Source organism: Priceomyces carsonii, assembly GCF_900007245.1.
Source record: "Priceomyces carsonii strain CBS4050 genome assembly, scaffold: Debaryomyces_carsonii_scaffold_2, whole genome shotgun sequence".
Lineage (NCBI taxonomy): Eukaryota > Fungi > Ascomycota > Pichiomycetes > Serinales > Debaryomycetaceae > Priceomyces > Priceomyces carsonii.
In genome coordinates this window covers 39,743-66,881 of record NW_026946675.1, presented here as the reverse complement: position 1 = coordinate 66,881, position 27,139 = coordinate 39,743, and the positions used below count along the sequence as shown (strand labels likewise).

General features: G+C 35.3%; 16 protein-coding genes across 16 annotated transcripts; 9 read left to right on the top strand and 7 right to left on the bottom strand.

Annotated features, from left to right (window-relative positions):
* Positions 1 to 505: 505 nt before the first annotated feature.
* Positions 506 to 805, top strand: PRCAT00001480001 (uncharacterized protein; the record flags this gene model as incomplete). The annotated part of the gene is made up of 1 exon (XM_062951270.1): positions 506 to 805. One exon carries the CDS (start codon positions 506 to 508, stop codon positions 803 to 805), a length of 300 nt encoding a protein of 99 aa, XP_062808289.1.
* A 288-nt stretch (positions 806 to 1,093) lies between these two features.
* PRCAT00001479001 (uncharacterized protein) lies at positions 1,094 to 1,408 on the top strand (the record flags this gene model as incomplete). Its single annotated transcript, XM_062951269.1, has 1 exon — positions 1,094 to 1,408. One exon carries the CDS (start codon positions 1,094 to 1,096, stop codon positions 1,406 to 1,408), a length of 315 nt encoding a protein of 104 aa, XP_062808288.1.
* A 303-nt stretch (positions 1,409 to 1,711) lies between these two features.
* PRCAT00001478001 (uncharacterized protein) lies at positions 1,712 to 4,591 on the top strand (the record flags this gene model as incomplete). The annotated part of the gene is made up of 1 exon (XM_062951268.1): positions 1,712 to 4,591. The coding sequence occupies one exon, from the start codon at positions 1,712 to 1,714 to the stop codon at positions 4,589 to 4,591; it is 2,880 nt and encodes a 959-aa protein (XP_062808287.1).
* Positions 4,592 to 4,913: 322 nt separating this feature from the next.
* On the top strand, positions 4,914 to 6,527 carry PRCAT00001477001 (MFS transporter; the record flags this gene model as incomplete). Its single annotated transcript, XM_062951267.1, has 1 exon — positions 4,914 to 6,527. The coding sequence occupies one exon, from the start codon at positions 4,914 to 4,916 to the stop codon at positions 6,525 to 6,527; it is 1,614 nt and encodes a 537-aa protein (XP_062808286.1).
* A 1,075-nt stretch (positions 6,528 to 7,602) lies between these two features.
* On the bottom strand, positions 7,603 to 8,115 carry PRCAT00001476001 (bZIP transcription factor; the record flags this gene model as incomplete). The annotated part of the gene is made up of 1 exon (XM_062951265.1): positions 7,603 to 8,115. One exon carries the CDS (start codon positions 8,113 to 8,115, stop codon positions 7,603 to 7,605), a length of 513 nt encoding a protein of 170 aa, XP_062808285.1.
* A 1,415-nt stretch (positions 8,116 to 9,530) lies between these two features.
* Positions 9,531 to 10,775, bottom strand: PGA52 (Pga52p; the record flags this gene model as incomplete). Its single annotated transcript, XM_062951264.1, has 1 exon — positions 9,531 to 10,775. The coding sequence occupies one exon, from the start codon at positions 10,773 to 10,775 to the stop codon at positions 9,531 to 9,533; it is 1,245 nt and encodes a 414-aa protein (XP_062808284.1).
* A 1,514-nt stretch (positions 10,776 to 12,289) lies between these two features.
* Positions 12,290 to 13,510, top strand: PRCAT00001474001 (TauD/TfdA dioxygenase family protein; the record flags this gene model as incomplete). The annotated part of the gene is made up of 1 exon (XM_062951263.1): positions 12,290 to 13,510. One exon carries the CDS (start codon positions 12,290 to 12,292, stop codon positions 13,508 to 13,510), a length of 1,221 nt encoding a protein of 406 aa, XP_062808283.1.
* Positions 13,511 to 15,041: 1,531 nt separating this feature from the next.
* PRCAT00001473001 (uncharacterized protein) lies at positions 15,042 to 15,653 on the top strand (the record flags this gene model as incomplete). Its single annotated transcript, XM_062951262.1, has 1 exon — positions 15,042 to 15,653. The coding sequence occupies one exon, from the start codon at positions 15,042 to 15,044 to the stop codon at positions 15,651 to 15,653; it is 612 nt and encodes a 203-aa protein (XP_062808282.1).
* Positions 15,654 to 15,855: 202 nt separating this feature from the next.
* PRCAT00001472001 (uncharacterized protein) lies at positions 15,856 to 16,734 on the top strand (the record flags this gene model as incomplete). Its single annotated transcript, XM_062951261.1, has 1 exon — positions 15,856 to 16,734. The coding sequence occupies one exon, from the start codon at positions 15,856 to 15,858 to the stop codon at positions 16,732 to 16,734; it is 879 nt and encodes a 292-aa protein (XP_062808281.1).
* Positions 16,735 to 17,340: 606 nt separating this feature from the next.
* Positions 17,341 to 18,665, bottom strand: PRCAT00001471001 (uncharacterized protein; the record flags this gene model as incomplete). Its single annotated transcript, XM_062951260.1, has 2 exons — positions 17,341 to 18,165; positions 18,219 to 18,665. 2 exons carry the CDS (start codon positions 18,663 to 18,665, stop codon positions 17,341 to 17,343), a joined length of 1,272 nt encoding a protein of 423 aa, XP_062808280.1.
* Positions 18,666 to 18,773: 108 nt separating this feature from the next.
* On the bottom strand, positions 18,774 to 18,980 carry PRCAT00001470001 (uncharacterized protein; the record flags this gene model as incomplete). Its single annotated transcript, XM_062951259.1, has 1 exon — positions 18,774 to 18,980. One exon carries the CDS (start codon positions 18,978 to 18,980, stop codon positions 18,774 to 18,776), a length of 207 nt encoding a protein of 68 aa, XP_062808279.1.
* Positions 18,981 to 19,305: 325 nt separating this feature from the next.
* Positions 19,306 to 20,514, top strand: PRCAT00001469001 (TauD/TfdA family dioxygenase; the record flags this gene model as incomplete). The annotated part of the gene is made up of 1 exon (XM_062951258.1): positions 19,306 to 20,514. One exon carries the CDS (start codon positions 19,306 to 19,308, stop codon positions 20,512 to 20,514), a length of 1,209 nt encoding a protein of 402 aa, XP_062808278.1.
* A 56-nt stretch (positions 20,515 to 20,570) lies between these two features.
* Positions 20,571 to 22,124, bottom strand: PRCAT00001468001 (uncharacterized protein; the record flags this gene model as incomplete). The annotated part of the gene is made up of 1 exon (XM_062951257.1): positions 20,571 to 22,124. One exon carries the CDS (start codon positions 22,122 to 22,124, stop codon positions 20,571 to 20,573), a length of 1,554 nt encoding a protein of 517 aa, XP_062808277.1.
* Positions 22,125 to 22,241: 117 nt separating this feature from the next.
* PRCAT00001467001 (Zn(II)2Cys6 transcription factor) lies at positions 22,242 to 24,209 on the bottom strand (the record flags this gene model as incomplete). The annotated part of the gene is made up of 1 exon (XM_062951256.1): positions 22,242 to 24,209. The coding sequence occupies one exon, from the start codon at positions 24,207 to 24,209 to the stop codon at positions 22,242 to 22,244; it is 1,968 nt and encodes a 655-aa protein (XP_062808276.1).
* A 68-nt stretch (positions 24,210 to 24,277) lies between these two features.
* On the top strand, positions 24,278 to 25,006 carry PRCAT00001466001 (uncharacterized protein; the record flags this gene model as incomplete). The annotated part of the gene is made up of 1 exon (XM_062951254.1): positions 24,278 to 25,006. The coding sequence occupies one exon, from the start codon at positions 24,278 to 24,280 to the stop codon at positions 25,004 to 25,006; it is 729 nt and encodes a 242-aa protein (XP_062808275.1).
* A 1,170-nt stretch (positions 25,007 to 26,176) lies between these two features.
* On the bottom strand, positions 26,177 to 26,743 carry PRCAT00001465001 (cysteine hydrolase family protein; the record flags this gene model as incomplete). The annotated part of the gene is made up of 1 exon (XM_062951253.1): positions 26,177 to 26,743. The coding sequence occupies one exon, from the start codon at positions 26,741 to 26,743 to the stop codon at positions 26,177 to 26,179; it is 567 nt and encodes a 188-aa protein (XP_062808274.1).
* Positions 26,744 to 27,139: the final 396 nt, after the last annotated feature.

Sequence of the window (27,139 nt, the reverse complement as noted above, 5' to 3'; positions counted from 1 at the left end):
TGTTTGAAAATATTGCACAATTTTTTCGCAGCAAAAAAATATTGTCGTATCTAAGGACGTCATGAATATTATTTAGCCGCATGAAATTGAGAGGCGGCTCAAATGTGCGATCATAAAGGAAGAAATGGGAAAAACCGTTATAATTCAAGTTCAAGCAAAGGCTTCAAGACTACTTTAGCTTGACCAAATATAAGAAGCTCACCTGTCGACTATAACATCATGAAGATCAGCCTCTTCTTGGTAACTTTGGAGCAAATAATTATCAAAAATTTTAGGACAATTAAAAAAAGACATACAAATTTCCTTTCTGCCCACTGTTGCCGTTTCTGGATTGAATCTAAACTCTTCTAGATTTTGCTGCATTAATTTTTTTAAAAATATTTCATAACTGTGAAATCGAGAAATGAGGTGAAAAAGGACTCTCGTAATAAAAGAAAAAAGCATATAAAGATCTGTATTTGCTTTACATTAGGTGTTTTTCGTAAGCGTTATCATAGCAATCGAAATGTTATTTACAAAGGGATTAGCTTTGAAAGCAATTTTTTTTTTCATTTTTTTAATGGTAGATGCTGATTTCACTGTCACACCTAGATCGGTAAAGGATAGCTACGTGAACGGAACATATGACGGAGAATTTCATGTCATTGGAGCTAAAAATTTCGAATCTGAAGCTTCAGAAATAAAGTACGTTTGCATCTGTCAGCCAATTCATGAAGATGTATCTACTCTTTCTTCAAGCTCTTCGGTCAGTAGCGAAATATCGTCGAATACTGAAGTAGAAACTGAGTCTTCTTCTACGCACTAAGGGGAGATTACATCGGCCAATTCAGAACCAGAAGTTCAAACGACTCCAACCTCGGCATACGAGGAGACGTCTCAAACGGGATCGCTTACGTCAAATTTAATAGGTGCTTCATCTGTTGTTTTGAGTACAGAATCTGTTATTTACTCGACAAGCTCAAGTCCAGTCGAAACAATTCTTAATTCAGGTACCGAATCGTACACTTCTGTTTATGCAGAATCCTCCTCTGTTGCAAGCTCCGCACCACCAAATTATATCACTAGTCTTCCGGAGAGTTATGAGTTGAGCACTATGACAGGAAGTGTAGAGCCTAGCTCAATTGAAGTGGTCACAATTGGATCAATTCAAGGTTCCTCAGTTGAATCGAGTTACAGTGCTTCAGTTGAGACTTCAATTGTCTCTGAAGAGAGCGGTTCGTCGTCAATCGTGCCTTCGATTCCAGTAGAATCAGAAGTACCAGTTTCTAGTCCTAGTGGAGAAAATGGTGGTGCACCCGCAGGGCCTTCTGTACCCATAGTGTCTCAGGATGGTGCATTTCCAGTGAGCCAAGTGTCATCTTCGTTATATTACCTCGCTATAATTTTGAGTTCACTTGCTCTTGGTTAAATTTTAGTGTATTTTATATTTGCACCACATTTAATTTTCTTTGATATTACCCCAAAAATTATACTCAGTACAAATATAATCTTGTAGCTCCTAATATCAAGCCTTAAGTACCAAACCCTTATTTCAATGAGTTTTTAAGCTCCATCTCTATGTCAGGAATTTAATTTTGAAGTTACTCTGCAGTTTTAATCGTGTCACGTGCTCCATCTTGTGGAGTTGAGTTTCTGTAGACTTCGCAGTGTATATTCGGAATCATTTAAGGAAAACTGTTCTTTCTTGAGCAATCTTGCTTTTTTATCCCTCATGGAATCTGACTGGAAGAGGCGCCCAAGGCAAGTTTGTACTTCATGCCAGCGAAAGAAAATAAAATGTGACAAATGCCGGCCTTGTTCACAGTGTGTTAAGGCTAAGAAAGAAAGTAGCTGTGTCTATCAAGATTGGTTGAATACGACGGTACCGAAAGCTCATTCTCCAGTTTCGCAAAAGAGAAGGAAAAACTCTTCTAATAATTTAAATAAGAAACCATGTGGCTCCATTTTGTCATTCGACTATACTCCCGAAGACTCTAGAGTTAGTTCTGACGACAATAAAATTCAAACTTCCACCAAAATGACTTTGATACCAACGGCCGAATTGGAAGAATTAAAACTGAGGCTTCAAGTGCTAGATGAAAGCTTGAAGAATTCAGGAATAACCAAGGTAACCTCCACAAAACAACCTATTAATCGTGTCATATCGAAGTACTCGTGGCTGGAAGAAGGTGAAATACCTACCCTCTGTCAAAATCCATTTGGCTCTAACAATGAAGAGATCAACTTTTATTCCAACTATTCCCCAATATATACGTATTACGAGTCTAGACGTATCAACTATGGACCATTTTCATGGTTCTCTTTCATGAGAAAGGATTCTTATTTATTGATACTTTGGGAAGACATGGTAAAGAGAAAGAGCGACGGCTTACAAAACGAGCTTCAAGAAAGCTCTACAGAAGATACTGAAATGATGGCATCATCATTTGAAAATGACAAAACTACCCATTCTGAAAAGGAATTTAAGAAAAGAGAATTAGAAAGTGAAGGAATAGCAGACACTATGTCTTATGATAGCATTCTAAAAGTGGGATTTCATGAAAGACTAAAAGATTTACCGGACAAAAATAGTTGGGCCTTGGGCTTGACATTTTTTGATGGACCTTTAAACAAGGAATTACAATTAATAGATCAAATTAGAGTCATATTACCGAAACAAAGAGTTATATGGAAGTTGTTGAATAGGTTTTTTTCCTGGTTATACCCCTTTATGCCTTTCTTGGATGAAAAAAGCTTCAGAACTGAAATTTCAAAGATCATTGGTCCAGAAGATTACTTGGATGCGAAGATTACGGATCTCAAAGTGAAAAAGAAGTTGGATTTGGCTCAAATAGGCATATTACTTATTGTGCTTCGCTTAACGTATTTCACTTTGTTTTGTAATAATAACTCGATAAATGAGATGAACTTGACAACTCAGGAATCTTCAGAGGAGGCACAAGAAATGAAGTACCTACTTTTAAATCCAATTAATATTAATTTCATTGATGTTGCGCAGTCCTGTTTATACCAGTTTAATTTATGGAAGAGAACTAATCTCACAGTGCTTCAGTGCGCTCTATTTTTCAAGTTGTATCACTTTTATGCCCCAGAGAGTGGGGACGGTGCTGACGATAGCGATTCGGAGCTATCTCATGTTTTATTAATTCATATGGCTTGTTCCATAGGATTAAATAGAGAGCCGACGAGCATCAAGAATTTAGAACAAGAGAGACGCACCTTTCATTTAGGAAGAAAGATATGGTTTATTTTAGTGTACTGGGACATTTATTATTCGTTCACTTTTGGATCACAATTACATACTAGCGCAACATGTTACGATACAGAATTACCTTCTTTCAGTGTTGATTCTGCAAACACATCAGATTTTCATCTCGAGGAACAAGTAGTAGAATCTTATCATTTTTACCATAAATTCTACTCCCACCTCAAAAAGTTAGTCAGCTTAATTTTGAAAGTTGGTAAACCTGTGAAGTTGAAGGATTTAACCTCTAAGTTGAGCTCCCTTGAAGAAATATGTCATGATATTTTTCAATCGCCTCAAGCAAACACAACAATAGGGGATATCTCTGTCGGATATGTGAGGAATTATCGATCTAAATTATGCCTTGATATCAAATGCTTCCTAATTTCACTTTACTTTCATCTCTGCTTATTTTATGAAGAAAAGAAGAATGAGGAATTATATTTCTTTTATTTGAAGAAAATGCTTTTGATGTCTACCAGTCAAATTATGCCACATTTTTTCTTATTGTTAGGAGGTGATATCTATTGTGATTTTATTGTTAATCCATCTGTTGAGATGGCAATACAAAAATCAAATCAGGTTCTTTTAGCAGTCCTCTTAAGAATAAGTTTCCTTCTTCAAAATTTAAAATTTGAAAATGATCATAATATGAAAATGCAAATGGACCAAAACTATAGACATTATTTTTTTAAACTTGGTGAATTAGCGGGCAAATTGAAGAAGTGTTCAGAGATAAGTATTGCCGCGAGTTCGAAAATTAGTAATCGCTATTACTATGCTTGGAGGATTACGAAAGCACAAAGGTTTTTGCACCAAGAGATATCTGATGAAAATTTTTATCTTGATAACTATGACAAAGGAAACGCATTATATTTCAATAAGTTGACTATATCACAAGTAAATGAGTTGATTGAAATTTGTGAAAATCCTATCAAAGATATTCTGAAACAAAGAATGTCAGTACTGGAGACTGAAGGCTTCGAGAGTAAAAATGCAGATAGGGCAGCAGTGGGCTCTTTAGATTTTCAAGATGGTATTCATCTGCCGTATTTTTCTTTTGAAAGTTATCCTACAAAAGATATTTATGATTCGAATTCTGTCTTCGATTTCAGTGGCCAAGATAATACGAATGTCGATAATCTCTGGGTTCAAACAATCGCAAAAAAGAACGGAATTAGTATTAATGACTCTTCTGCTAATGAGGTTGCTTTGAATGAATACTCAACGGAAAGCAATAACAATATATTTGAATTAAGCATGGCCTCGTCTTATGACATACTTGGAGAACTACCTCTTACAGAGATCTTTAGGCAAGCCGATAGTAATACTTCGAAAGGGAATTAATACACTTTGAATATTGGAACCAGATTTTGCTGCATAAAAAAAATGAGGCGTTAAAAGTCCGGCAAGAAGATCGCGACACAAGGGACATTTCAATTTATTTCGGTATAATTTCTCCAAAGGGTAATCATACCGATATCTCATCGGAATGATTTACAAAATAGGCAATGATATCGAACATCGGAGAAACTGCTGAAGTAAGTTACCTTAGTATCGCTGAGTTCACTGCACAACTTGATTAAAATTGAAGCGCAATTAGAATTTTTTTTCTATAAATGAAGCTGATTCTACCTTGGATCCAAGTTTTGTAAGCCGAGCGATGGGTATGATAGAAACTTTTTTAAGAGATAGTTTTGTTGGATATTTGTTGAAGAAGAGTTTTAATTGGAAGCATTGGAAATATCCTGAAGAAGATGAATCTTATGGTATCCCTGAGGCGTACAGAAACTATATTTGGAGTTTGAAAGGAGAAAAACCCTACCTTGATTCCGATGAGAATTTCGTGAATCCGTTGGAATCGGAGTACATTAAAGTGAGTTGGGATAATGAAAGCGATCCACAAAACCCACGGAATTGGCCATTAATACAAAAATGGGTATTTGTGTTGGAGATTTTGTTTCTCACATCCTCCGTATATATGGCTTCTTCGATCTATACCCCAGGAATCCCGGAACTTATGGAGGATCTCAAAATCGGACGAGTCTTAGCGACATTGCCCTTAACACTTTTCGTAATAGGATATGGCGTCGGCCCAATGATCCTTTCTCCGATGTCTGAGAATGCTATTCTCGGGCGAACATCGATTTACATAATTACTATTTTCGTATTTTTCATTTTGCTGATTCCAACTGCATTTGTTAAGAATATAGAGGGTTTGTGCATTTTACGGTTTCTCGGAGGATTTTTTGCTTCTCCTTGCTTAGCAACAGGTCCTGCATCTATTGGTGATATCTTTTCTTTGCCATATGCTCCCATGGTAATAGGCGTGTGGTCAATAGGAGTAATGAGTGCGCCTTCGCTAGGACCTTTATTGGGTGCTGCAGTGACATTAGCGGGCGGTTGGAGATGGACCTTTAAATATATTCTTATACAGACAGCAGTTGCATGTTTGCTTCTTGCTCTTTTTCTTCCTGAGACCTCCGAAAAGACTTTGTTACATAGAAAGGCACAAAGGTTAAGAGACTTGACATGTGACAGAAGGTTCTTAAGTGAGGGAGAATTAGAACTACAAGGACTAACTTTTATTGAGATATTGATTGATACATTATGGAGACCAATTGAAATTACTTTATTAGAACCAATGGTACTCGCAATTAATATATACCTTGGATTAATATACTCCATAGTGTATTTGTGGTTTGAAGCATACCCTATAGTATTTGGCGAAATGTACAAGTTCGGTCTTGTTACCACTGGTTTATCTTACCTCAGTATTGTCTTGGGAGGAGTATTTGGGGCATTAATATATATACCTTTGACTTATAAAAATTTTACAATTCCTTCCCTTAAAAGAGAAGACATTTCTCCGGAGTCAGTCTTATTCGTTGCTATAATTGGAGCAGTTCTCATGCCAGTAGGTATATTTATATTTGGATGGACTGCCAACCCACACATCCATTGGATAGTTCCCATAATTGGTGCCTGTATCTATTCCATAGGAGCTTTTTTGACATTCCAAGCCTTGTATCAGTATTTGAGTATGTCGTTTTGGAAGTACATGGCGTCTGCATTTGCTGGTAATGACTTGTTTCGTTCCGTGATGGCCGGAGCATTTCCTATATTTGGTAAACCTTTATTTTCGAATTTGTCTATTCCAGAATTCCCCGTCGCTTGGGGTTCAAGTCTTTTAGGCTTCATTTTGACTGGAATGATAAGCATTCCACTCTTATTTTATTTCAATGGGCTGAAAATGCGTGCGCGGTCTAAATATGCTTCTTAAGGTTAGAAAGCCGTTATGCGATTTGATGGGTTTACTTTTTATGAATAGAACTTATAGAATTAATGAATAAATACAGCTTGTTATCACTTCCAGATAGAACTTCTAGATTGAAAATAATCAACTTAAATCTTTAGGCAATGAGACAAAGAATATCATTTATTGATCTGTTGAAATTGTTGATAATTAAATGCTTATGCACTAGAACCGACTATTCATTATATTTGTAGGTTGAATATGGTTTTCGCCATTCTCTGAGGATCTTATAAATTTATTTCCCTGATTGGGCACTTTTAATATTTATTTTACTATTAAAAAAGCTGTAAAATTTTTTTCAATCTATGTTTTCAAGATAATCTTTCCAGCCTGGATTAAATTAAGGTAAAATAAATAAGTAAGAAACAGCTCCAGGTAACACAACTGGATCGAACAACTCATAGTCATCTAGAAGAAAAAAGTCCATCAAAGTTTTAACAAACCCCAAATTATAGTAGAAATGTATTTATATCTTGAGAGAAAATGATTTACTGCCACGTTCGGTTAAATTTCGTGAGACAATTTTCAACAAAAATACAAGCACACAAGATGCTGCGAGGATATATTCAATCAATTAATAAAATATTTGAACATTCTTTCTCAAAAACGAAACTGCTCAGTAGATTATCTTTTCATTAAAGTTTCTTCTTAGAAGTATTTCACGAAAGGAGATTTAAATTTAATATTGTGAAATATTCATTTCAAATTCTCAATTTATTAGTCCTAATAATTTGAAAGTGAACTATTTTGCAACAATATATACCCATATTATAAGCAATTTAACTAACAAATACTGGATTTGGTCAATCCCTATTCCGCATGCTATTTCGTCATTCTAATTTGTCTTTATTCCGCATAGCTTGTTCAATATATGATAAAGTCATAGAGTGATAAGGGAACCATATGAAACAATTTAAAACGATAAGACATCTTTTAAGAAGCACAAATACCCCTAGTATTTTTAGTTTGCAAGCTATCAATAGAAGGAATTTTGGAACTAAATTTGTATTACGCTTTTATAGGAATTTTATTTGATATATATTCAATTTTTCAAACGCAGTTCACACAATTCTCTCCATCTCTGTGCTTCCATTTTCCACCATCTTGCTTCGAAAAGAGAAGAGGATAGCTCTTTTTCAAGCTCCCTGACCCTTTCATCGAGTATTTCGACTTCTTTTTGTCGTCTTTCACGATACCTTCTAGCGGCCAATGTATTTTTCACACGCTTTCTATCTATTTGTTCCACTTTTGTTCCATGAACTGAGTATTTTACGTAGTCCCTGCGCTTTCGCTTCTCTAATCTCCGTCGAACATCAGTAATTCCATTTATTGATGACGGTGAAAAACTTGAGTTGCGAGACGAATCATCACTATTCAGCATAAACTTCCCTGATTGATCTATCCATACTAAATTCTTATGTTCCACTTCTAGCGATTTTCCGGTTTTAAAAACAGATGAGTTGGTGATATCTTTCTCCTGGTCATTAGTAACAGTAAGCAGTGACAAGCCAGATATAGATGAGTTCAGAGCAGTTACTCTTTGGGATCCATCCATTTCACTTGAAGATTCTGAAGAGTGAGCCCAATTGAAGTTGAACGAGCAGTCATTCAATGGCTCAGTAGGAGCACAGGAATTATGAGAATCGTCATTTTCAACGAGATCATTAGTGCTGAAGAAAGTAGATCCAAAATCTGATAGACATTCTTGTGATGGTACTTGCACAAAGTTGTTCTCCCATGATAAATCTGAAATTAAAGCTGTTAGTTAGTTGCGCCGGTACTTATATGAATGCCGACGCTCAATTTCACTAAAATATTAGCACTCTAGTGCTTTGTTTTTTTTTTAAATAATATGTTCTATCACAGCTCTAGAACCCAGGATCTCTCTGCAATTTAAATGCCGACGATAACTCGACTCCCTTTCCGCTTTTGGAAAATGAGTAATAATTGCTAATACAATGATGTGTTTTACGCTAAGAAAAATATGAAGAGCATTTTTCAGACTTTGATAATGCATAAAGATCTCACTCTTCCCCCCTTTGGCAATCTTGACTTCTTCAAAAAGATAGAACTGTCTGTGTCCTTGTTCATAGCAACTGATAAGTGCAACCCAAGATGATTCTCTAACATAAATATCTCACCGTGGATGTTAATACTTCTACTAAAAGTGATTATTTTTTATCATATTATCTAATGCTTTTCCCCTTTAAGATCAACAGTACCCTATGTTTAGCTCTTAATAAATATTTGCCAAAAGGATTTCCAAGCTTAATCACAATAAAGCATCTATAAGTTGAAAAAATATTTCATATAGTATCGATTTCCTTTCACCTTAATGCATTAAATACTGTTATACAGGTGGCCAGACTAATCTCTTTTAGTTTAATCATTTTGGTTTTGTTGCAACTCTTAATCTTTAAAGTAAGTTTGAAAACTAAAAATGCTGAGCCCAAGAAATATACTCCAATATTTGAATTATAGAATCATGGTAAATTGTATGAAGCGGTATTTTGAATTAGATTTGTGTTCCGCCGCGTCGTTTCTAATCTTGATTGAACCCTTTATGTGTTTCGTAGTGCGACGTATTTAATTCAGTCTTGAAATATTTTACTAGTTGAACATCTTTAACACCTTTCAAATATTTGAGAGCAATTCTCAAGGTAGTCAGAGTCTTCCGATTTGTTTGAACGACAATTTCTAATTGCATTAATATTTTCAATAATTCTACTAAAAGGTTACAATGAAAGAATCTGTTTGATTTAAGGCTAAGAAAGTTCCTAAAATGATATTTGAAAGACCGAGGGAGAAGTTCTTTAATATAGCAATCATATAATCAATTCAGTTTTTTTTCTTAACATAGACTATTTCTTTATACCAGAAAGTATAAAATTGTATTGTCTGGAAATATTTCATCTGAGATCCGATCCTTAGGTTTTAAATTTTCAGTATTTCCACGATGGCTTGTTTGGGTTAAACAAAGAGTGTTACTAAGATTGATAAGTATGCGAATAGTTTCTGGATAGCGGTAGTCTTATAAAAATGAATAGCCTCTCCTTTAGAGGACTTACTTGTGCTTGTAGCTGTGACACTATCTAGTTTGTCAACAACAGAATACCCTGCTTCTTCGATCCAGCTGTTTAATTTCGAAGCTGAAATATTTGAATCAAAGGTTGATGAATTAGACATAAATACGATGGCATTTCCATCCTTATCGAATACGACGCCCCCTTTCATGGTTCCCTCTGTATCACGCGTCAAATGTCCATCGGCTTGAAGTCCATTTTCGATGTCACCAGTTCCTTGGTAATCGTGAACAGTTGAGTATAAGTCGTTAGCCTCCGTAGTATTCATAATTTCAAAAATATCAAACTCACCACAACCTGATCGCCAACATGAACAATTAACATTCAGTGCATATTGAGAAGTTCTAGGAATGTGTGCGTTTAGTAACCATATTGCAGGCATGTTGTAATTTGAAGTATCCTCATCCTTCTCTGATTCCGTTGGCATCTTAAACTCAAAAAGAAACATCTTAATTTTCCCATAGTAACCATGATATGCTGGTATTCCGGATCTATAAACACCGCAGTCATTATCGAATCCAGACGAATCACAAGAAATATTTGAAAATATAACGTATTCCTCGTTAGAGGATATTTGAGCATCTTGACTCAACACAGTCGACTCTTTGGCCTCGCTTGTTCCATTCGAGCCTGCATAAGTTAATGCTTTCCCAAGACATGGAGAATCTGTACCTGCTTTAGTCAAGAAAGTTACATTTTCCGACGTCGAAGAAGAGGCCCCATAATAAGCTCTTCTTTCCCAACTCCCTGATGAATTGTCCCCGACCAAAAAATTTTCTGAAGTGAAATACCCAAACAGACTTAACACTAAGGGGCCTCTGAAATGAACAGATACTTCTTCATTAAATGGAGCATTTGAACCCGAAAAACTTGTTGTATCGTCGCTCAATTCGCAAGTACATTTGTCTGATGTTACGTCAGAAAGTTCCTTTACTAGTTGGTAGGTTCCTGAAAACCCAAGGTTTTCAAATTTAATAACGGAATAAGAAGAAGATCCTGATGATGAATCAGATCTATCTTTCAAGCTTAAATCGAAACTTTGGGAAACATGTTTCACACTTTTTGCAACTTTTTGACCGGTGACAACTATTGCAGCGAAATAGCAGAAAGATAAGAATATAGAGATATGCATTTAGCAGATGTATGTCTTTTCAGAATCTTTGACCTTTCAAAAATTTTGAAGATAATCTTCCCTTTTATATTGTTTCTTGAAAACAAGGCTTGTAAGATAAGAGTGATATTAACTGAAATTGATATGCAGTGCGACATCACCAAATTAAAATTGTTTCACGGGTTCAGGAAGTATTGAGCCGAGAGAAGACTGCAAAAATAAATGTGCAGTTTGGACACACATTCAATAAATATTAGAACTGTTAGAAATCTTGCCCTAATGTTTTCCAAAATCTATGGTTGAAGATTTTACCCAATAGCAGATATATGTAGTGAAAAGTTATGTAACAGGGAATTGCAGGATACGCTTCTACTGCTCAGCTTCTCAACTTTTTCAAATAGATAAATAAGAGAATCTTATAACTTTTGTTTGTTCACTGTTTGATCGTAAACATTACCGCCACTGAAAAAACCCACCAGCTGTTCAGACCAATAATAGCATGGTGTAAAAATATTAAGAACCGTTGGAGGCAACCGAGTCCTCAGCAAAAAGGTCAAGATTAATGCTCCGAAATTTATTATTCCTTACAAATAAAAGGTGTCTTGCTTCTTTTCTTCATGTCAGCTTGAATTTCATTTAATTGATAGGTATCCATTTGATCTTTTATACTGTAACGAGAGGACTGCTCAATTACTTATTAATAAGACAATCGTCGAATAAATCATGCCTGGTTGAGCTATGGACTCTCCTGCACCCAGTCAGTAAAAGTTAATAATAGAGAAAAAAGCTCCAGGTTGAAAATCCAAGGGAATTACTATGCTTTTGGCTTATCTTCTTGACTAGGACATTCAGGCTGTATAAAAGTGGTACCTAAAATACTCGACAAATCTCTCAAGGTTCATTAGGTGCGGAGGAGATGTTGAACTTCTGTATGTGATATCAGCGTCATGGAGAAGTCATCTGTCTTGTCAGCAGTAACCAAAATATATGTCATTTATATTATTTTTTGATGCGTTCGCACAGATAATTCATTTTGCAAAATTTCAAATCACTTTTAACGATTTCTATTATCTAAATAATTACTCATGAAAGAGGCTTTTATATTTGTAAATACATATCCTTGCAGGTCCTATTCAGTTCTACATAATTTGTCTATTTCATCACTTGATCAAAACCATGTTCGCTTCAGAAACATTTAAGCTCATAAATTTTTTCATTACCCTGCAGACTCAAAAACCTAAAAACCTATCTCTAATTCTGCATATATATAGTACACGCTTATCATATTTCATTCTCTCACTTGTTAAAAACACAATGCCACGATTGATAACAACGGAGTCATAAAACTTCTTTTGGCTCTCTTTTGTAAATGGAATTGTGTGACTCTCAAAAATGGTAGCTGTAACTATTTCTCAACAAAACTTGAAAAGAAACCAAAGATTATTAATAGCAGCCACAGTGGCTCATTTCTGCTATGATATAAATTGGCTGCAAAGAACATGGGAAAACTCTAATCTCGCTAATATTAATAAAATATGTCACCCTCTCAAGAAATTCAAAATCTCAAGAAACACGATTCTTTGGAAGAAGCCATTCTGAGTCTTATTTGCTTATCAAATAAAAAGAATGAACTCAAATCTTCCTATAAAGGGGGGTTTTCGGATTCATTTGTAGAAAAGTTGCCCCCGTCTACAAGATTAAGATATGACAGATATGATGTTGATTTATCCGAAGGGTATCCTGCAAGGCCACTGACGGAAGAGATTCCGGTATTTCTTGACGAGGCCGTTGCGATTAGAAATGAAGAACTACCGTACATTGAAAGAGCAAAAATTGCTGACCCAGACAAAAAGGCTTTGCTTGGTTCAGCAAAAGATGTTATACACTTGACGAAGCACATTGGTACAGAGATAGTGGGATTGCAGTTAAAGGATTTAACTGATCAACAAAAGGATGAACTTGCTCTTTTGATTGCTGAACGTGTGGTGGTGTTTTTCAGAAATCAAGATTTATCTCCACAAAAACAGTACGAGTTGGGAAGTTATTGGGGTAACGTAGAGAAACACGCTCAGGCTGCACATGTCCCAGGGATTCGGGGAATTACTGTTATTTGGCCCGATTTTCAATTAAAGCAAGGTTTAAATGCCAATTTTAAGAATCCTGCTGGAGGGTGGCATACAGACTTGACCCATGAATTACAAACTCCAGGCATAACTCATTTGCATAACGATGCTATTCCTAAAGTCGGAGGTGATACCGCGTGGGCTTCAGGATACGCTGCCTATGACAAGTTGTCGCCAGCTTTTCAGAAGTTTTTGGAGGGTAAGGATGGCGTCTACATATCTGCTCACGAATATATTGATCGGAATGATCCTTTAAAAGGAAGGAAAAGAATTGAAAGAGAGCACCCAATTATTAGAACAAATCCTGCAACCGGCTGGAAGTCATTGTTCGTAAATCGGTCTATGACAAGAAGAATCGTAGGTTTAGAGCCAGAAGAATCGAAGGTAATTTTAGAATATCTATTTGGAATCTTTGAGAAGAATTTAGATATCCAAGTTCGTTTTAAATGGCAACCAACTGAGGAAGGCTTGGGTACTTCTGCCTTATGGGATAACAGAGTAAGCCAACATTTTGCCATATGGGATTATGAAGCAAAAGAACCAAGGCATGGTACCAGAGTATCCTCTTTGGCTGAAATACCATATTTTGATCCTTCATCAAAATCACAAAGAGAATCATTAGGTTTAGATTGACTGATAAGTTAATTCCAGGTTCTTTTTTGAGTAAGTGTACGTCATTATTGTATGGTAAATAATTTATGAAATGTGTTTGAAGTATGTGTTGTCAAAGTAAGCAAGTAGATAGTTTGTATTTCTAGAAAATATCACCTTATTAAGTGTATAATGACCCTGAATAAACTTCACGAAATTTGTTTGCGTGTCGTATTATGGGTTGAAAAGAGTTTTTATATTTTTATATTATAACAAATTCTCGGATCTGATGCACATTCCACATCTAGCTAATGAGGAAATGAAAAAGTAGATGTTCTCAAGTAGATAGTACTGCTCTTAGCTGGAATTTCTTCTTGAGATTTTGGCTCCAGTTTTGGAAATTTTGCTTTGTCGATGGCTCTTCTTTACAAGAAATGATAAATTGTTTTCGCAGCCAATCTTTGATTTGAAAAAAAAAAAATTGATCTTCCATTTTTTTTCTTTCCTACTAACTTTTCTTTTTCCTAGCTTGAAAATGCACCCTTGGGATTAGCCAAATTAAATTTTAATTGAACTAATTGAGCTTCTTTTGTTATCATCTTCATTGAAAATCCTTACATAAGCAAACTTAAACCTTTCTATTGAATACAAATTAAAATCAGATAAATCTTCATTTTCATTACTTGATTTTTATCTTTAGGGTAACTTTCAAGCTGTCAAAAGAAATTCCTTTCACTAAAAGACGTGGTTAAAAAACAAAATGGAAACACCTTTTTAAACGACGAATGAAGCACCTCTCATCAAAATCACAATATAAATCTTCACATCCTTGCTCTTTATTTTTAATTTGAAGAATCTTCGTAATGGAGCCAGCTGCCGTATTGTTTTTTTCTCTATTGGTGGTGGAGAACGAAAAACGACAAAGTCATACTCTGTGCAGATTACATATTTAGCTGACATTTTATTTTTCTACTGAAAATTTAAAGATATGAAAGTACGATCCAAAAGATACGATTCAATTTCCACTTCATACTTCTTCTATTGAATTTTGCGGAGCTTCTAGATCTCGCTAAAAAGGAACGAGTTGCTATAGAGATACTGTAGAGATACTGTAGAGAGATATAGGTTGTTCTTTTGAATTTGGTCGTTCTGCTGGAGTCAAATTTTATCCCACCCCCCATGCTTCATATCATCCGCCATATAAATAATGTTGAATCAAAATTAGAATTTATCGGATCAAATTCCGTTTTATTATCTTCACTTTTTAACACAATTCAAATGCCACAATTATGACGCTAACATAATAAGTGTAACCAATTTGTGTATTAGGAGAACATTTGAATGTTATGTACTAAACTGTTAGGTGTCCAGATGGAAACAGAGCTTTCAGATGTTGTTTAAAAATTTTGATGTATGATGAGCAAAATTCGAAACCAGGAGGACCGATCGGTTTTTTTTTTTTCAAGAAAGGACTGTGGCTTGCTCTTTATTATCAGACTACAGACAACAAAGAACTTATATAAGAAACTACAATTTCTTGAAATGCTAAAGCACGACAGCCAAAAAGGTAAGCATGTTGAAACTTCAAGAATATCTTCCACATGAGAGGATGGTAATTGAAACGGAAGACGAATTAGAGAAACAAGGAAACCCGTTAATTAGTCACCAAAACACGGAACCTCTTGCACATAAAAATAAAGGAAAGAGAAACATATGGAGTTTCTTTGATGAATATGAATATCGAACAAGCAAACCAAGAAAATTTAAATTTAACTTCAGGAAAGAATCTTCTTCAGCAGAAAAAAAATTGATTCTTAAATTAGATATACTTATTACTCTTTATGGCTTGGTTGGATACTGGTGTAAATTTTTCGATAGCAGCAATTTAAGCAACGCATATGTTTCTGGCTTAAAGGAAGACATTGGAATGAAGGGAAATGATTTGATTGATACCCAAGTCATTTATGGCGTTGGAGCTATTATCTTTACGTTACCTTTCATATACATTCTACCCAGATTTTCGCCTCCATATGTCCTACTTATTGGAGAGTTTATTTGGTCCACATTTACCTTAGCAACTGCAGGAGTCACAAATGTCAAAGCTTTGAAAGCTTTTCGATTTATTATAGGAGCAGCGGAAACATCTTTTTTCCCTGTCATTCATTATTCTTTCTCTTCATGGTAAGTACCATTTTTCATCAATCATTTTGAGATACTAACGGGATAGGTTTAAACCTCACGAAATTTCGAAAAGAGCAGGATTATTTTACATTGGTCAATATTTAGGAGTTCTAACATCTGGATTACTTCAAGGTTCAATCTTTGAGCTGCTTGATGGTGTCAATGGATTACCTGGGTGGAGATGGGTATTCATCATTAATGGAATAATGTCATACGCAATCTGTCTACTTGGGTTCTTTTCTCTTCCTGGAACTCCCTTTAAATGCTATTCTCTTTTTTTGACTGATTATGATATAAAATTGGCACGAAAGAGGATGCGGATAAATGGTACCGATGATGGCCTTAATCTAACAGGCTTCTTAGATAAGGAAATTTGGTTGAAAATGTTAAAATCCTGGCATTTCTGGGTTTTCGCAGTGGGCAACATTGGTGGATTTAACTCCTCTAATTCTTCATCTGGATCTTTTGCTCTATGGCTTAAATCTTTGAATAGGTACTCAGTCGAAGAGCTCAATAATTTAACTGCTATTCCTCCTGCCTTAGGTATTATATGGCTTATCATAACAACCTTTGGTGCGGATTTTTCAAGGAAGCGTTTTCTTATGATTATTTTTGCTCAATTGATGAATTTCATTGGTAATGTGATTTTGACAATATGGGACGTAAACGAGAAAGCAAAATGGTTTGCTTTTTACTTTAGTTATTGGGCTTGGTCGCAAAGTTCTGTGTTTTATCCTTTAATGAATGATATTTTAAGGAACGATGTGAACTTGAGATCCATAGAGTGGGTCATTTCATATATCATCGGTCTTCAGTCTTATACTTGGATTTCTGCAATAGTCTGGCAAACCGAAGAAGCTCCCAGTTTTCGCAAAGGTTTTACAACAGCAGCAGTCATGGGTATCGTCCAAGCTGTCTCAATGCTCATTGGATTATACTTTTACAAGAAAGATGAGAAACAGAAATCACTAGCTGAAGGAACTGAAGTCTATAACTCCATGAGTGAGTATGAAACAGATATTAATTACGAAAATGTAGAAAGTTCAGAAAAAGGTGTTGATTCAAAGGCTGTCACTGAATCTTAGCTCCCACAAGATATCACATTTATGAACGTGGCTTCAGACTAGTTTGAATTTAGTATTTAGCTGATATGTTTTTGCTGAGAGAGAAGCAGTCTTAAAAAAAGATTTTTTTATTTTATTTTGTATTTTTAAGTTTATCGTTTGCATAATTTTAAAGTTTTCGGATATCATCATTCGCCGACTCCAGGATGGGATTTAGTTCTATTCAAGAAAATAGAGTATCTTAATGGTTTGGTCTCCCAATGTGATTATTTAAATAAGGACCTTAACATATTGTGGCTTCGGATGGAAAATTAATTTCCGAAAAAAAGAAAATTTCTTCGAACATCTGCCAAATCAAAATAATGCCTGATTCATCATCACGCTTCTCTCCACGGCATTTAGAATTCTTTTTACCCCTGAAAAAGTCGTTGGCCACATTCTAGTGCTTTCAGTTGTAAATAACACCCAAGCTGCTTGAAATTCTTAAAACCGTTGAAATCGCATAGAAATAAAAAATTGAAAATTATATTACATAGCAATTCCTGTATTGTGGGATGATTGCTGCAAATTACTCAAACAGTACATTAATTTAAATTAAACTAGTTAATTACCTTATCTGTCACTATATTAAAATTTTGAGCGTTCTAGCTCAAGGTTTACATCTGTAACATCGGCAAGCTTCTCATGCTTGTGAACAAGTACATTCATATAATAAGATAAGGGAATCTGCACCACAGTCAAAATCAACGATACAATATAAGCTGCTTTGTAGTAGGGATATTGCTTATCTGTACTCCAAAGAATGATTGTAGCCCATATTAGGTTGGCAATGGCCGACGCCTGAGCAACTCCAATGGTAAACTTGCTTTCAAATTCTGATCTTCTCAAGAATTCTTGGGACCAAGTTAGCATAATGGGTCCATAAACCCAACTTATACCACTGATCATGTATCCAATCCAAATACATGTTTCATTAACATATATAAGCAAAAAGATACATGAAACAAGGTTGAAAGCTAATGCTATCTGTAAGGCTAAATATCTTCCTTTCCAATCAGAGAGCCATCCAAGCAAAAGAGTACCAACTAGGGCCACCGCTTGTGCTGAAGTTGGTATATTATTAATCTCAGCAACACTGTACTTTCCTAAAGACTGAATATACAAAGTAAAGTAACCCATTGCATTAGTAAAGATCATATAGCTGGTGTATGAGAAAATCAAAACATAAAAGGGCCAGTCTAGAATCATTGTCTTAACTTCTGAAAGCTTGAAACCATGGAACTGAACTCTATCACGCCTATACCTTTTGGCCGCAAAATTTTTTTCTTCATCAGTGAGCCAAAAGGAAAACTTGTTTGGCTTCAAAGGATTATCAGGGATAGCAATGAGCCCAAAAAGAGATAATGGTATTGTTATGGCTCCACAAACTATGAATAGCCATTGCCATCCAGCCTAAAATGTTAGTATATTACCTTCAAACTTCTAAGAATGTATCAATTACTCACAAATCCACTATTTCCATCTAAGTTGGTATAAATCCCCGCTTGCAAATAACCTGAGAACTGGTAAAAGTTAGTATGTGATTTAAATTGCCTTTTGAAAGAATTACTTACCATACTTGCAACATTGGAAGCTGCATATAAAATGCAAGCTCTTTTGCTTAGTGATGTTGCATCGTACCAGTTACTTAACAATGAAAGGGCACCCATGTAAAAAGGAGACTCAAAAAATCCTATTAAAAATCTGATTGCATATAGCTGATTCACATTAGTAACTCTCGAAGTACAAAAGGTTAAGATTGCCCATATCATTTCAGCACAAGGAAACCATATTGATGGTCGAATTTTCAAAATAAGGATTTGGGAAGGTATCACTCCTACTACGTATCCTGCTTCCCATAAAGACATAACATAATTATAATCATCCCCCGTTATCCCAATATCTTCTTTCATTCCTGAGACGTACGCATTTGTAAAGTTGTTGGCATCGAGTAATCTAATGAAATACCCATAGCTAGTAAGTTAGTATGCTTTTCCCATATAATTTTAAAAAACTTTGTCTTACCATCCCCAAGTCAATAAAAATAGGTCTAATTTCTGGATATATTTCTTTTCTTCTTTCGATCTGGGTCCATCCCAAATAAATTCCAAGAATCTGGTCCACCTGCTCTTTTTGTTTTCTGCTTTCTCCACCTCTTCAGAGTTCGCGGAAGAAATTGTTTTCTTCTCTGGCGCACTGACGTCTGTCAAACTTTGATTAACTGACATTCCCAAGTTTATCTTAATATTAAAAGATTTGTCGTGTTCTAATTTCAACCAAGTTAGTGATTATATAAATTAAAAGCATTTATATCATATGTACTATACCACAATCGGATAAAATATTCCTTTGGTAAGAGTACTTTTGAATGGATTATAAGTTCCGCTGTGGCTTTTTGGATTGCATATGAATTGCACAATTCACTATCAAACATGAGAAATCAAATATGGGCTGTAATAAAGAGCTGTAAAACTATAAATACTGGATGTTAACAGATCATGGAGAAAGAACGAGAGAAGAGATGTATTTATATGTATACCTGAACATACACAGATGACGAAAGAAGACTATAACTACGTATATTATTCTGACTCACCAGAGGTCTTACATAGTATTGATCAATGGAATAAGTTAAACGATTCAAAACAAAAAGAAGTCAAAGGTCATTTGCCAGAAAATTGGCCCGAAAAGTTAAGTGGTCCTCATCTCTGGACGGGAGAAGATTTGAAAGAAAGACCTGATAAATACAGATATATTTTAAGCGAAGAAGACAAGAGCGAAGTGTGGAAAGCTGTTGAATCTTTTAAAAAATCTGGCTTGAGTTTAGCAGCTGTAAGTAAAGAGAATTTCACTCTACCCCAACTTGGCAAAACATTAGAAAACTTTGCTGAGGATCTCTACAACGGAACTGGGGTTCGTTTAATAAGGGGATTAAACATTGATGACTATGATGAAAAGGGTAAAATCATTGCATACTTAGGGATAAGCTCTTTCATAGGAGATATTAGAGATGCTCAAGGCTTGAATAGAGCACTCACACATATCAAATCAATCGAACATATTGCAAAAGGTGAACGGGCACCAATAGGTGTGAGTCAACAAACAACTGATGCACAAATGTTTCATAATGACTTTGGTGGCGATATTGTTTCATTATTTGTTCTTAGTACGCCACTAAGCGGTGGTGAATCATTGGTAAGTTCCACATATGCTATTTATAATGAGCTAGCTCACGTAAGACCTGATATTTTAAGTACGTTGTCCACACCTAGAGCGTTTAAATGGAGGGAAGCTCCAGAAGGAAGTCCATTATTATATTACAAGGATGACACATTTATAACCAGTTTCTCTACAAGGTATTTTATTGGATATGGTGAGCTACCGAGGGATGAAAATTATCCCCTCATCAACGAGAATCAAAGAGATGCTTTAGGAGGTTTCAATGCAATTGCTTATAAACATTCTTTATCGAGTGAATTTCAAAAGGGTGACATAGAATATGTAAACAATATTTTCACTCAACACTGCAGAAAAGGATTTACTGAAAACGAAGATAATAGAAGACACTTGGTGAGGTTGTGGTTGAGAAATTCGAAGTTCACCAACTCTATTAAATTACCTGAGAGGTTACTCGAGAAAAAAATACAAAATTTTCCGGTTCAATATGATCAAGAGATCCCTTTAAATGAGGTTGAAGAAGATGCTATTAAATTAAGAAACAACGCGACTTCTATCGATAAGTTTTATTCTAAACCTAAATAATTCTTCTTTCTATATTTTAGGCACATTAAAGTTCTTTCTTTAAGCAATTATTATTTTTATCTAGCAGTCGCAATGTAAGAACCGTCTTTGAAAATCAATTTCCCTCGAAGTAAATTAAAAAAAAGTGTTTTCAAAGCCGTTTCTCCAGAAACAAAATCGTCAAAATGCTTGAAGTAGTCGTCGCCCAAAGGGTAAGGTCTCTCGAAAGGGAAAAATGGCACAATTTTGTCAATATATTGATTCTTTATGCCTTCATTTGAAAACATGTGAAAAACGTTAGTATCCCCAGTGAGTGAAACCCTGGCATCTTCCCATTCGTACTGCTCTTTTTCTGAAGGAAGTTTCTTGGCGTTAGACCAAATACCCGCAATAGCAGCTGCCTGAGCTTCAAAGCTTGTAAAAAGTTGGACAGTTTGAATTATTCCAACAAATGCGAGTGTTGGATCATCTATCTTGAAGATATTATAATATAGATTTTTAACTCTGGAATTGTTTGCGGGAGCTGCTTTATTCTCTGGGACTGATAGAGTGAGAAAATTTTCTTCAAAAAAGGGATAATGATAATGATACCCTGTTGTCAACAAAACAAAATCGAAATCCCGGACTTTCGATCCATCCTCAAACTCTATCTCTTTATTGTTAGGTATAAATTTTTTTATGGGAGGTTTAACTTTGAATTCTTCAGATCGAATGATATCGTTCATCCATTCTAATTTCTCATCTCTTAAGCGCCGAGATAAAATAAAATCTTTTGACACAGGTTTGATATATTGTGTTAGACCAAGTCCACTAATTGAGCTACCGACAAGTACGACTTTCTTGTCCCTGAATTTTTCGTGACCCCTAAAAAACTTTGAATGAATGACTGAGCTAGGATACTTAATCGCATATTCTTTGAGACCTTCGATATATGGTATATATGGTACATTATAATGGCCATTAGCAACCACGATGGCATCAAAAGTTTCTTCATACCAGTCAACTTTTTTCAAATTCTTATTTCCATGCTTCAATGCAAGATGCCATTCACCGTCCCTCTTTGTTATTTTTCTTACCTCGGTATTGTATCTAATATACTTTTCTAATGAGCTTTTCTCTATAAAGTTCTCAATGTAAGCATTTAATTGATGGTGCATTATAAAAGGATTAATTGGACTTGTATCATCAACTAACTCGTGGTCCATAGATGAGAATCGCGTATATCTCTTTGGCACATTTGTAAAAAGATAACTGAATAAAGCACTTCCATCCCATGATAACCGCAGCTCGAATATATTGGACTCAATCCCTTTGTTTTCTGTAGGGCTATTTTTTTCTTCTTCGTGGTTTGGTGTATTAGGTTGCAAGGTTGCAGCTTTAAAGTATTCCTCGAATTTTGTGATTTCCTCTAAAGGTACCTGAGAGTCAGATTTCGAATCTATTTTACACCATACGCCCCCAGGACCGGACTTCTGCTCAAACACTACAATTTTCTCGAAAGCTATCTCCAGAGCTTCTACGCTTCCAAAGGTACTTGTACCCTCTTTTGAAGTATGAAGAAATTCATACAAGGCAGCTAGTCCGGATGGTCCAGCTCCTATAATCGCAACTGATTTGATATTGAAAGTCATGTAGTTTAAATTAAAATTCTACTGAAAAATACTAGAATTATATAGTGACTCCACAGTATGCCTTGATTCGAAATAAATTACAACGATTTCGCAACCGGAATATAATTTCCATAGTATTTAGTTATACAATTCTGGAAATAAATAGGACCATGAGCTAATATTACTATCTAAAATGTCCAACGACTTAAAATCAATGTCTTTCTTAAATAAATCATCGATGTCAATAATACTGTCAGCTGTGCTTGGTGTGGCTATATTGTAGTTATCCATAAAATTCTCTGGATTGAAATCTAGAAGACATTTTTCTCTGTGGTCACTTGGGTAGGACCTCACAACTTTCGATTTATTGAATATTTCATTGTAATAAATTGGCCACTTATTTCTTATCTTTGTTAAAATTATACTGAAAGCTCTGGAAGCTATTTTCCAATCTTTCGAAGCATTCTTTAATACTATGAGCAAATATTCAAAAGTGACCAGGGTTTCCTCGGAACCTGAAAACCCTAAAGTTTTCTCGGATGATATGAAATAATTCAAGGACAAAATAACGATGTAAATAATTGTAAGTGATAAATATTTGAAGGACCCCGTCTTGTTATGAAAAGCATTGAGGGAAATATAGACATCATCAATGCAATCTTCTACTATATCTGCCGAAGAAGAAAGTGAATTTTTGATTTCAAGGGAAAACATACTCATGTTTGCCTGTAGGGATGAAAATGGCTTATTGAAACAGAGTATTATCAAATAATAGTAATATTTGAAGGACATCCTTGTAAGATCATGTCCATGCAATTTTAACTCGCTTTTATTCCATCTAACAACAGATGCAACATCTACCTTCCATTTCATTAATTTGACATTAATGTTATTCAATTTACTAGTTTTAAGAGCAACATTTAATCTTTTCATTTTATCGTCCTTAGTCCCATTAAAAATGTTGATATTCTCCATAAGCTTTTCCAGAAGTATGCTTAGTTCTATCATTTTCATCAATGTAAATTCAATATTTAGAGATGTGCAATCTGACATTAGAGGGGCAGGCAGTTGCTCTTGGTTCAAGATGCTTAAGCCCAAATTCTCAGGCACTTTTAAAGTTACTGCACGGCCAAGTAATATGCTGTTGTAATGGTCGTAAATAAAACATCCCCAATATAGTCTATTTTCAGAATTAAGAACTATCCCATCTTTACTGATACCATCGAACTTTTGCAAAAAATGATCGAATTCTAGGTGAAACCCCATCCTGAATGCCAAACCAGAAAGCATCCAACAGCTAGAGTCATTGTAACCATTATCATAAATAGAGAGGCATAGCAATGATTTCACAGTTGTAGCAGAAGGTTGAAGAGACATTTCAGAAAAAATCATCAGCTTAGCTTTCAAATAAAACTCCCTGGACTTTTCTTGAACATCAACTTCGTTGGCAAGCAATGCACCTAAAGCGCATATTGCGTATACTAGCTCTTCTGAGCAATACGTTCCAACGCCTTGATCAGTCTCTGAAAGGAACTCATGTAAGAACGAATCTTTTTCAATTAGATACTGGGCATCGAAATACTGCCACTTGAAAAAGTTTTCAACAGAACGCATTACTGTTATATCGCTTCTAAGGTTTCGAAATACTCTGTGGAGTTGTTCAGAATTTATCAATAACTTAGCGTTTGGAGGATCCAGGTTCCCAAACATTACATCCTTGCCATATGGCTCCATACCCTCCATGCTCTTATCGTAAAATTTGTCCTCATTATCATTACCCTTAGCCAAATCCTTTACGGAATCCGGAATGTCGATGTCGTTCGAATTAGAGATGCTTTTATATTTTATTAATTGTGAAAGGATATTTTGAAGAGTGTTAACTTGACACTCTAGGGTCTTCACATAAAGGTTTTTATATCTTTTTTTCCGGCCATCATCATTGGTGTTGGCTTTCTCGCATTCAGCATTAGCTCCTTGACAATTATTACATGGCAGGTTTGAATCACACCTAATCTTTCTTACTCTGCAGCGAGTGCATGCAATGGTGCACTTTGAATCCGACCTCTTATTACTCCCTTTTAAAAGCTTATCAACTTTCTGCCGCATATATTATCTTCTGATGAATTATTCTTTTCACTAAAGATTTCTCTTCAGGAATTTTTAACTAAATACTGATGCCACAGCTATGTAAAATTCCGAACCACACTCTTTTTCTAAAAAAATATTCATGGATCTACTTTTTGGAAGTATACTTCACCATGACATTTGATACAACAATCGTAAAGAAAACTCAAGATATTGATCGAGTAAATGAAGTTTTAGTCAGCGCATTCAAAGATGTAGGCACTTCTCGTCTTTTCGTCCGAAGATTACACAAGATTCCTGACACACATTTGGAACTTGATGAGAAGTTATTTGACTTCAGGGACAGATTATCCTATCACTTAAAACAAGGAGGGATCATATTAGAATCAAATGACTTCAATGCCATTGCCATATGGTATTCTCCTGATGTGAAATTCGAGCCATTTGCCTCGCCGGATGAACAAACAAGGCCAGCGATAGTAGAAAAATTCTATAATTCATCACTTGATGCAAAACACAATTATTTCAAAGATAATAGGTTCTGGTATTTGAATACACTTGCTAGAAATAAAAATCAAGAACCTATAAAGGGAGCTATTTCTGTAATAATTGATCCTGTGGTTAAAGAATGCAAACTGAAAAGTATCCCCATATATGTTGAGGCAATTTCGGAACATGCAAAGGAAATATACCTACACTATGGGTTTGAAATAATTAGAACCTTGACTTTAGGAAAGGCGCAGGTGGATCGCCAGGGTATACCTGCGAGAAATGGAGAAGGAGTTAATGTATACTTTATGGTCCTCAAATGTTCCTAGTTCGGTACGTGACCATATTGACTTGATACCTTCCTATGTCTTACAAACAATTTCAAAACATTGATAGGAAGAGTTCAATATATATAAGTCAAATGTATTAATTGTGACCCAAGAGGATAGAATAGATAAGAAATTGAAAATGAAGATCTACTTTAAAATCGTTCAAGGAAACAAATCGCCAAAAGCTTTTTATGGTGCATCACTATCCGACCTTTTCTCAAATCGGGGCTATGTATAGAATATTTTGTAGTTTATACCAACTTGGACACTCTGGAGATTTATCAAAAACAGTTAACAATTTTTTGAACTAACATCCTTTGCTGGCTTTGAAGCTCTAATTCTTAAAAAAGTGGAAAATTTTAGATAAAACAGAATTCAACACTTTCCATATTATCTTAGGAGAAAAATCTTAAGACTCGTCGTCAATATTAAAAGTAGGCGAAAAGATCATAAGACAATAAAAGAGACAATGAGTATAAACTTGCGTGATTGGGGAATTGGGGAACTTTATTTTAAAAAGAAATATAAGACGAAATATATGCGTCTGCAAGAGATTGTCTGTAGCTAAAGAATACTCTGCGACTCAAGCATAGGCTGTCACGTATAGTACGATTATACGATATTTAAAAAGAAGAATTACGCCTATAATAAATGTATTATATTCATATTATCAAGAAATTGAAACAGGCTGTTACGAAAAATCTGCTTTTATTCTGAAGTCTATCAGTCCTACTCAAGATCAATAACCCATGCAGCTGTAAGTCACCAATTTCATCGCATATTCTTAAATCTGCATATTAACCGTATTCTTTTTTAGTAAGTTTTATCTTTGAAGATTGACCCTTTTGATCGAGACAAGCCATTGGAAAATCCGGACCAACAACTCACTCAAATCAAGCAGACTCTGGTCCCTCAATGAGCTTTGATAGTTCTAAAGTATAAAGTTTTTAAATGAAAATTAACAATCGGCACTTGTATAAAAAACACTTGATCTTTCTGACTCCTCTTGTAAGTCTATCTTCCTCGTTCAGTTACAATAGCTCTGTTTGAACCGTATCAAAGAATTCCTGTGCCATAAAAGGTTTTTTCTTTCAAAGCAAGTGATTTATCTGCAATGTAATTCAAACCTGAAACTTCGTTGCAACCAACGCCCACCAATTGTTCCCGGCATCATTTCAAGAGCCTTATCTGCTCCTCTGTTGTAATAAGCTTAGAGTAAGCAAAAGCCAATGTTGCATATACTACAGCAGATACTTGCTTGGCAGGCACAGTAATATTACCGAACGTTAAATCTCTTGTAGCTACAGCGTCAGATATCACAGTGACCTTATAACCTTTTTCAGAAGCAGCTCTAACGGTACCTTGAACACAAATATGTGCCATTGCACCCACAACAATGAGGTTGCTGATTTTTTTCTCTTCCAAAATCAGCTCTAAATTAGTCCCGATAAAAGAATTGGGTTCGTTTTTAGTGAGAACAATTTCACCAGGTAGGTTCTTAACTTTGTCGTTAATCTGAGAACCCTCAGTACCTCTTCCAAAAAAAGGGGCATCTTTCGGATCACCAGGGAACTCATGACGAATATTAATAATGAGGTATTCATCTTTCGCTTTCCTAATCCGATGCAAAAGAGTAGCGACATTCTCAGCAGCCTCATTAATCCCCACCAAGGGAAATTTTCCTCCCTCAAAGTAATCGTTTTGAATATCAATTATAATAAAAGCAGTCTTAGACATTAGTATTCACTTCATTAATTAATTATCAGCTATATGGACAAAATTTTAATAATGCTAGTTCATAAAACAGAGTTCACTCTTTTCCGACGAACCCAGGTAATACTTATGATGATTCGTAAATGTGCAATTTGCCGGTATATAAAGAAGCTCAGTCATGCGTTATTTCACACTTCGGACTTTGTAGCATTACAGCTTCACATGAACCGTGAATTGCAAATTTTCAGTAAGGAAAGAGGAGTTTACAGAGTCAGTGGAGTATTTGCGCCATAAGTTTGTTGCTTATACATCTGATTCTTTCATAATCTTTTATTATAGTTTTACTTGCCAAAACAGATGGTCCATAGTCCGTCCTTTAGCCGTCTTCCGAGATTTGTTTTGGAACTGAGCATAGATGTA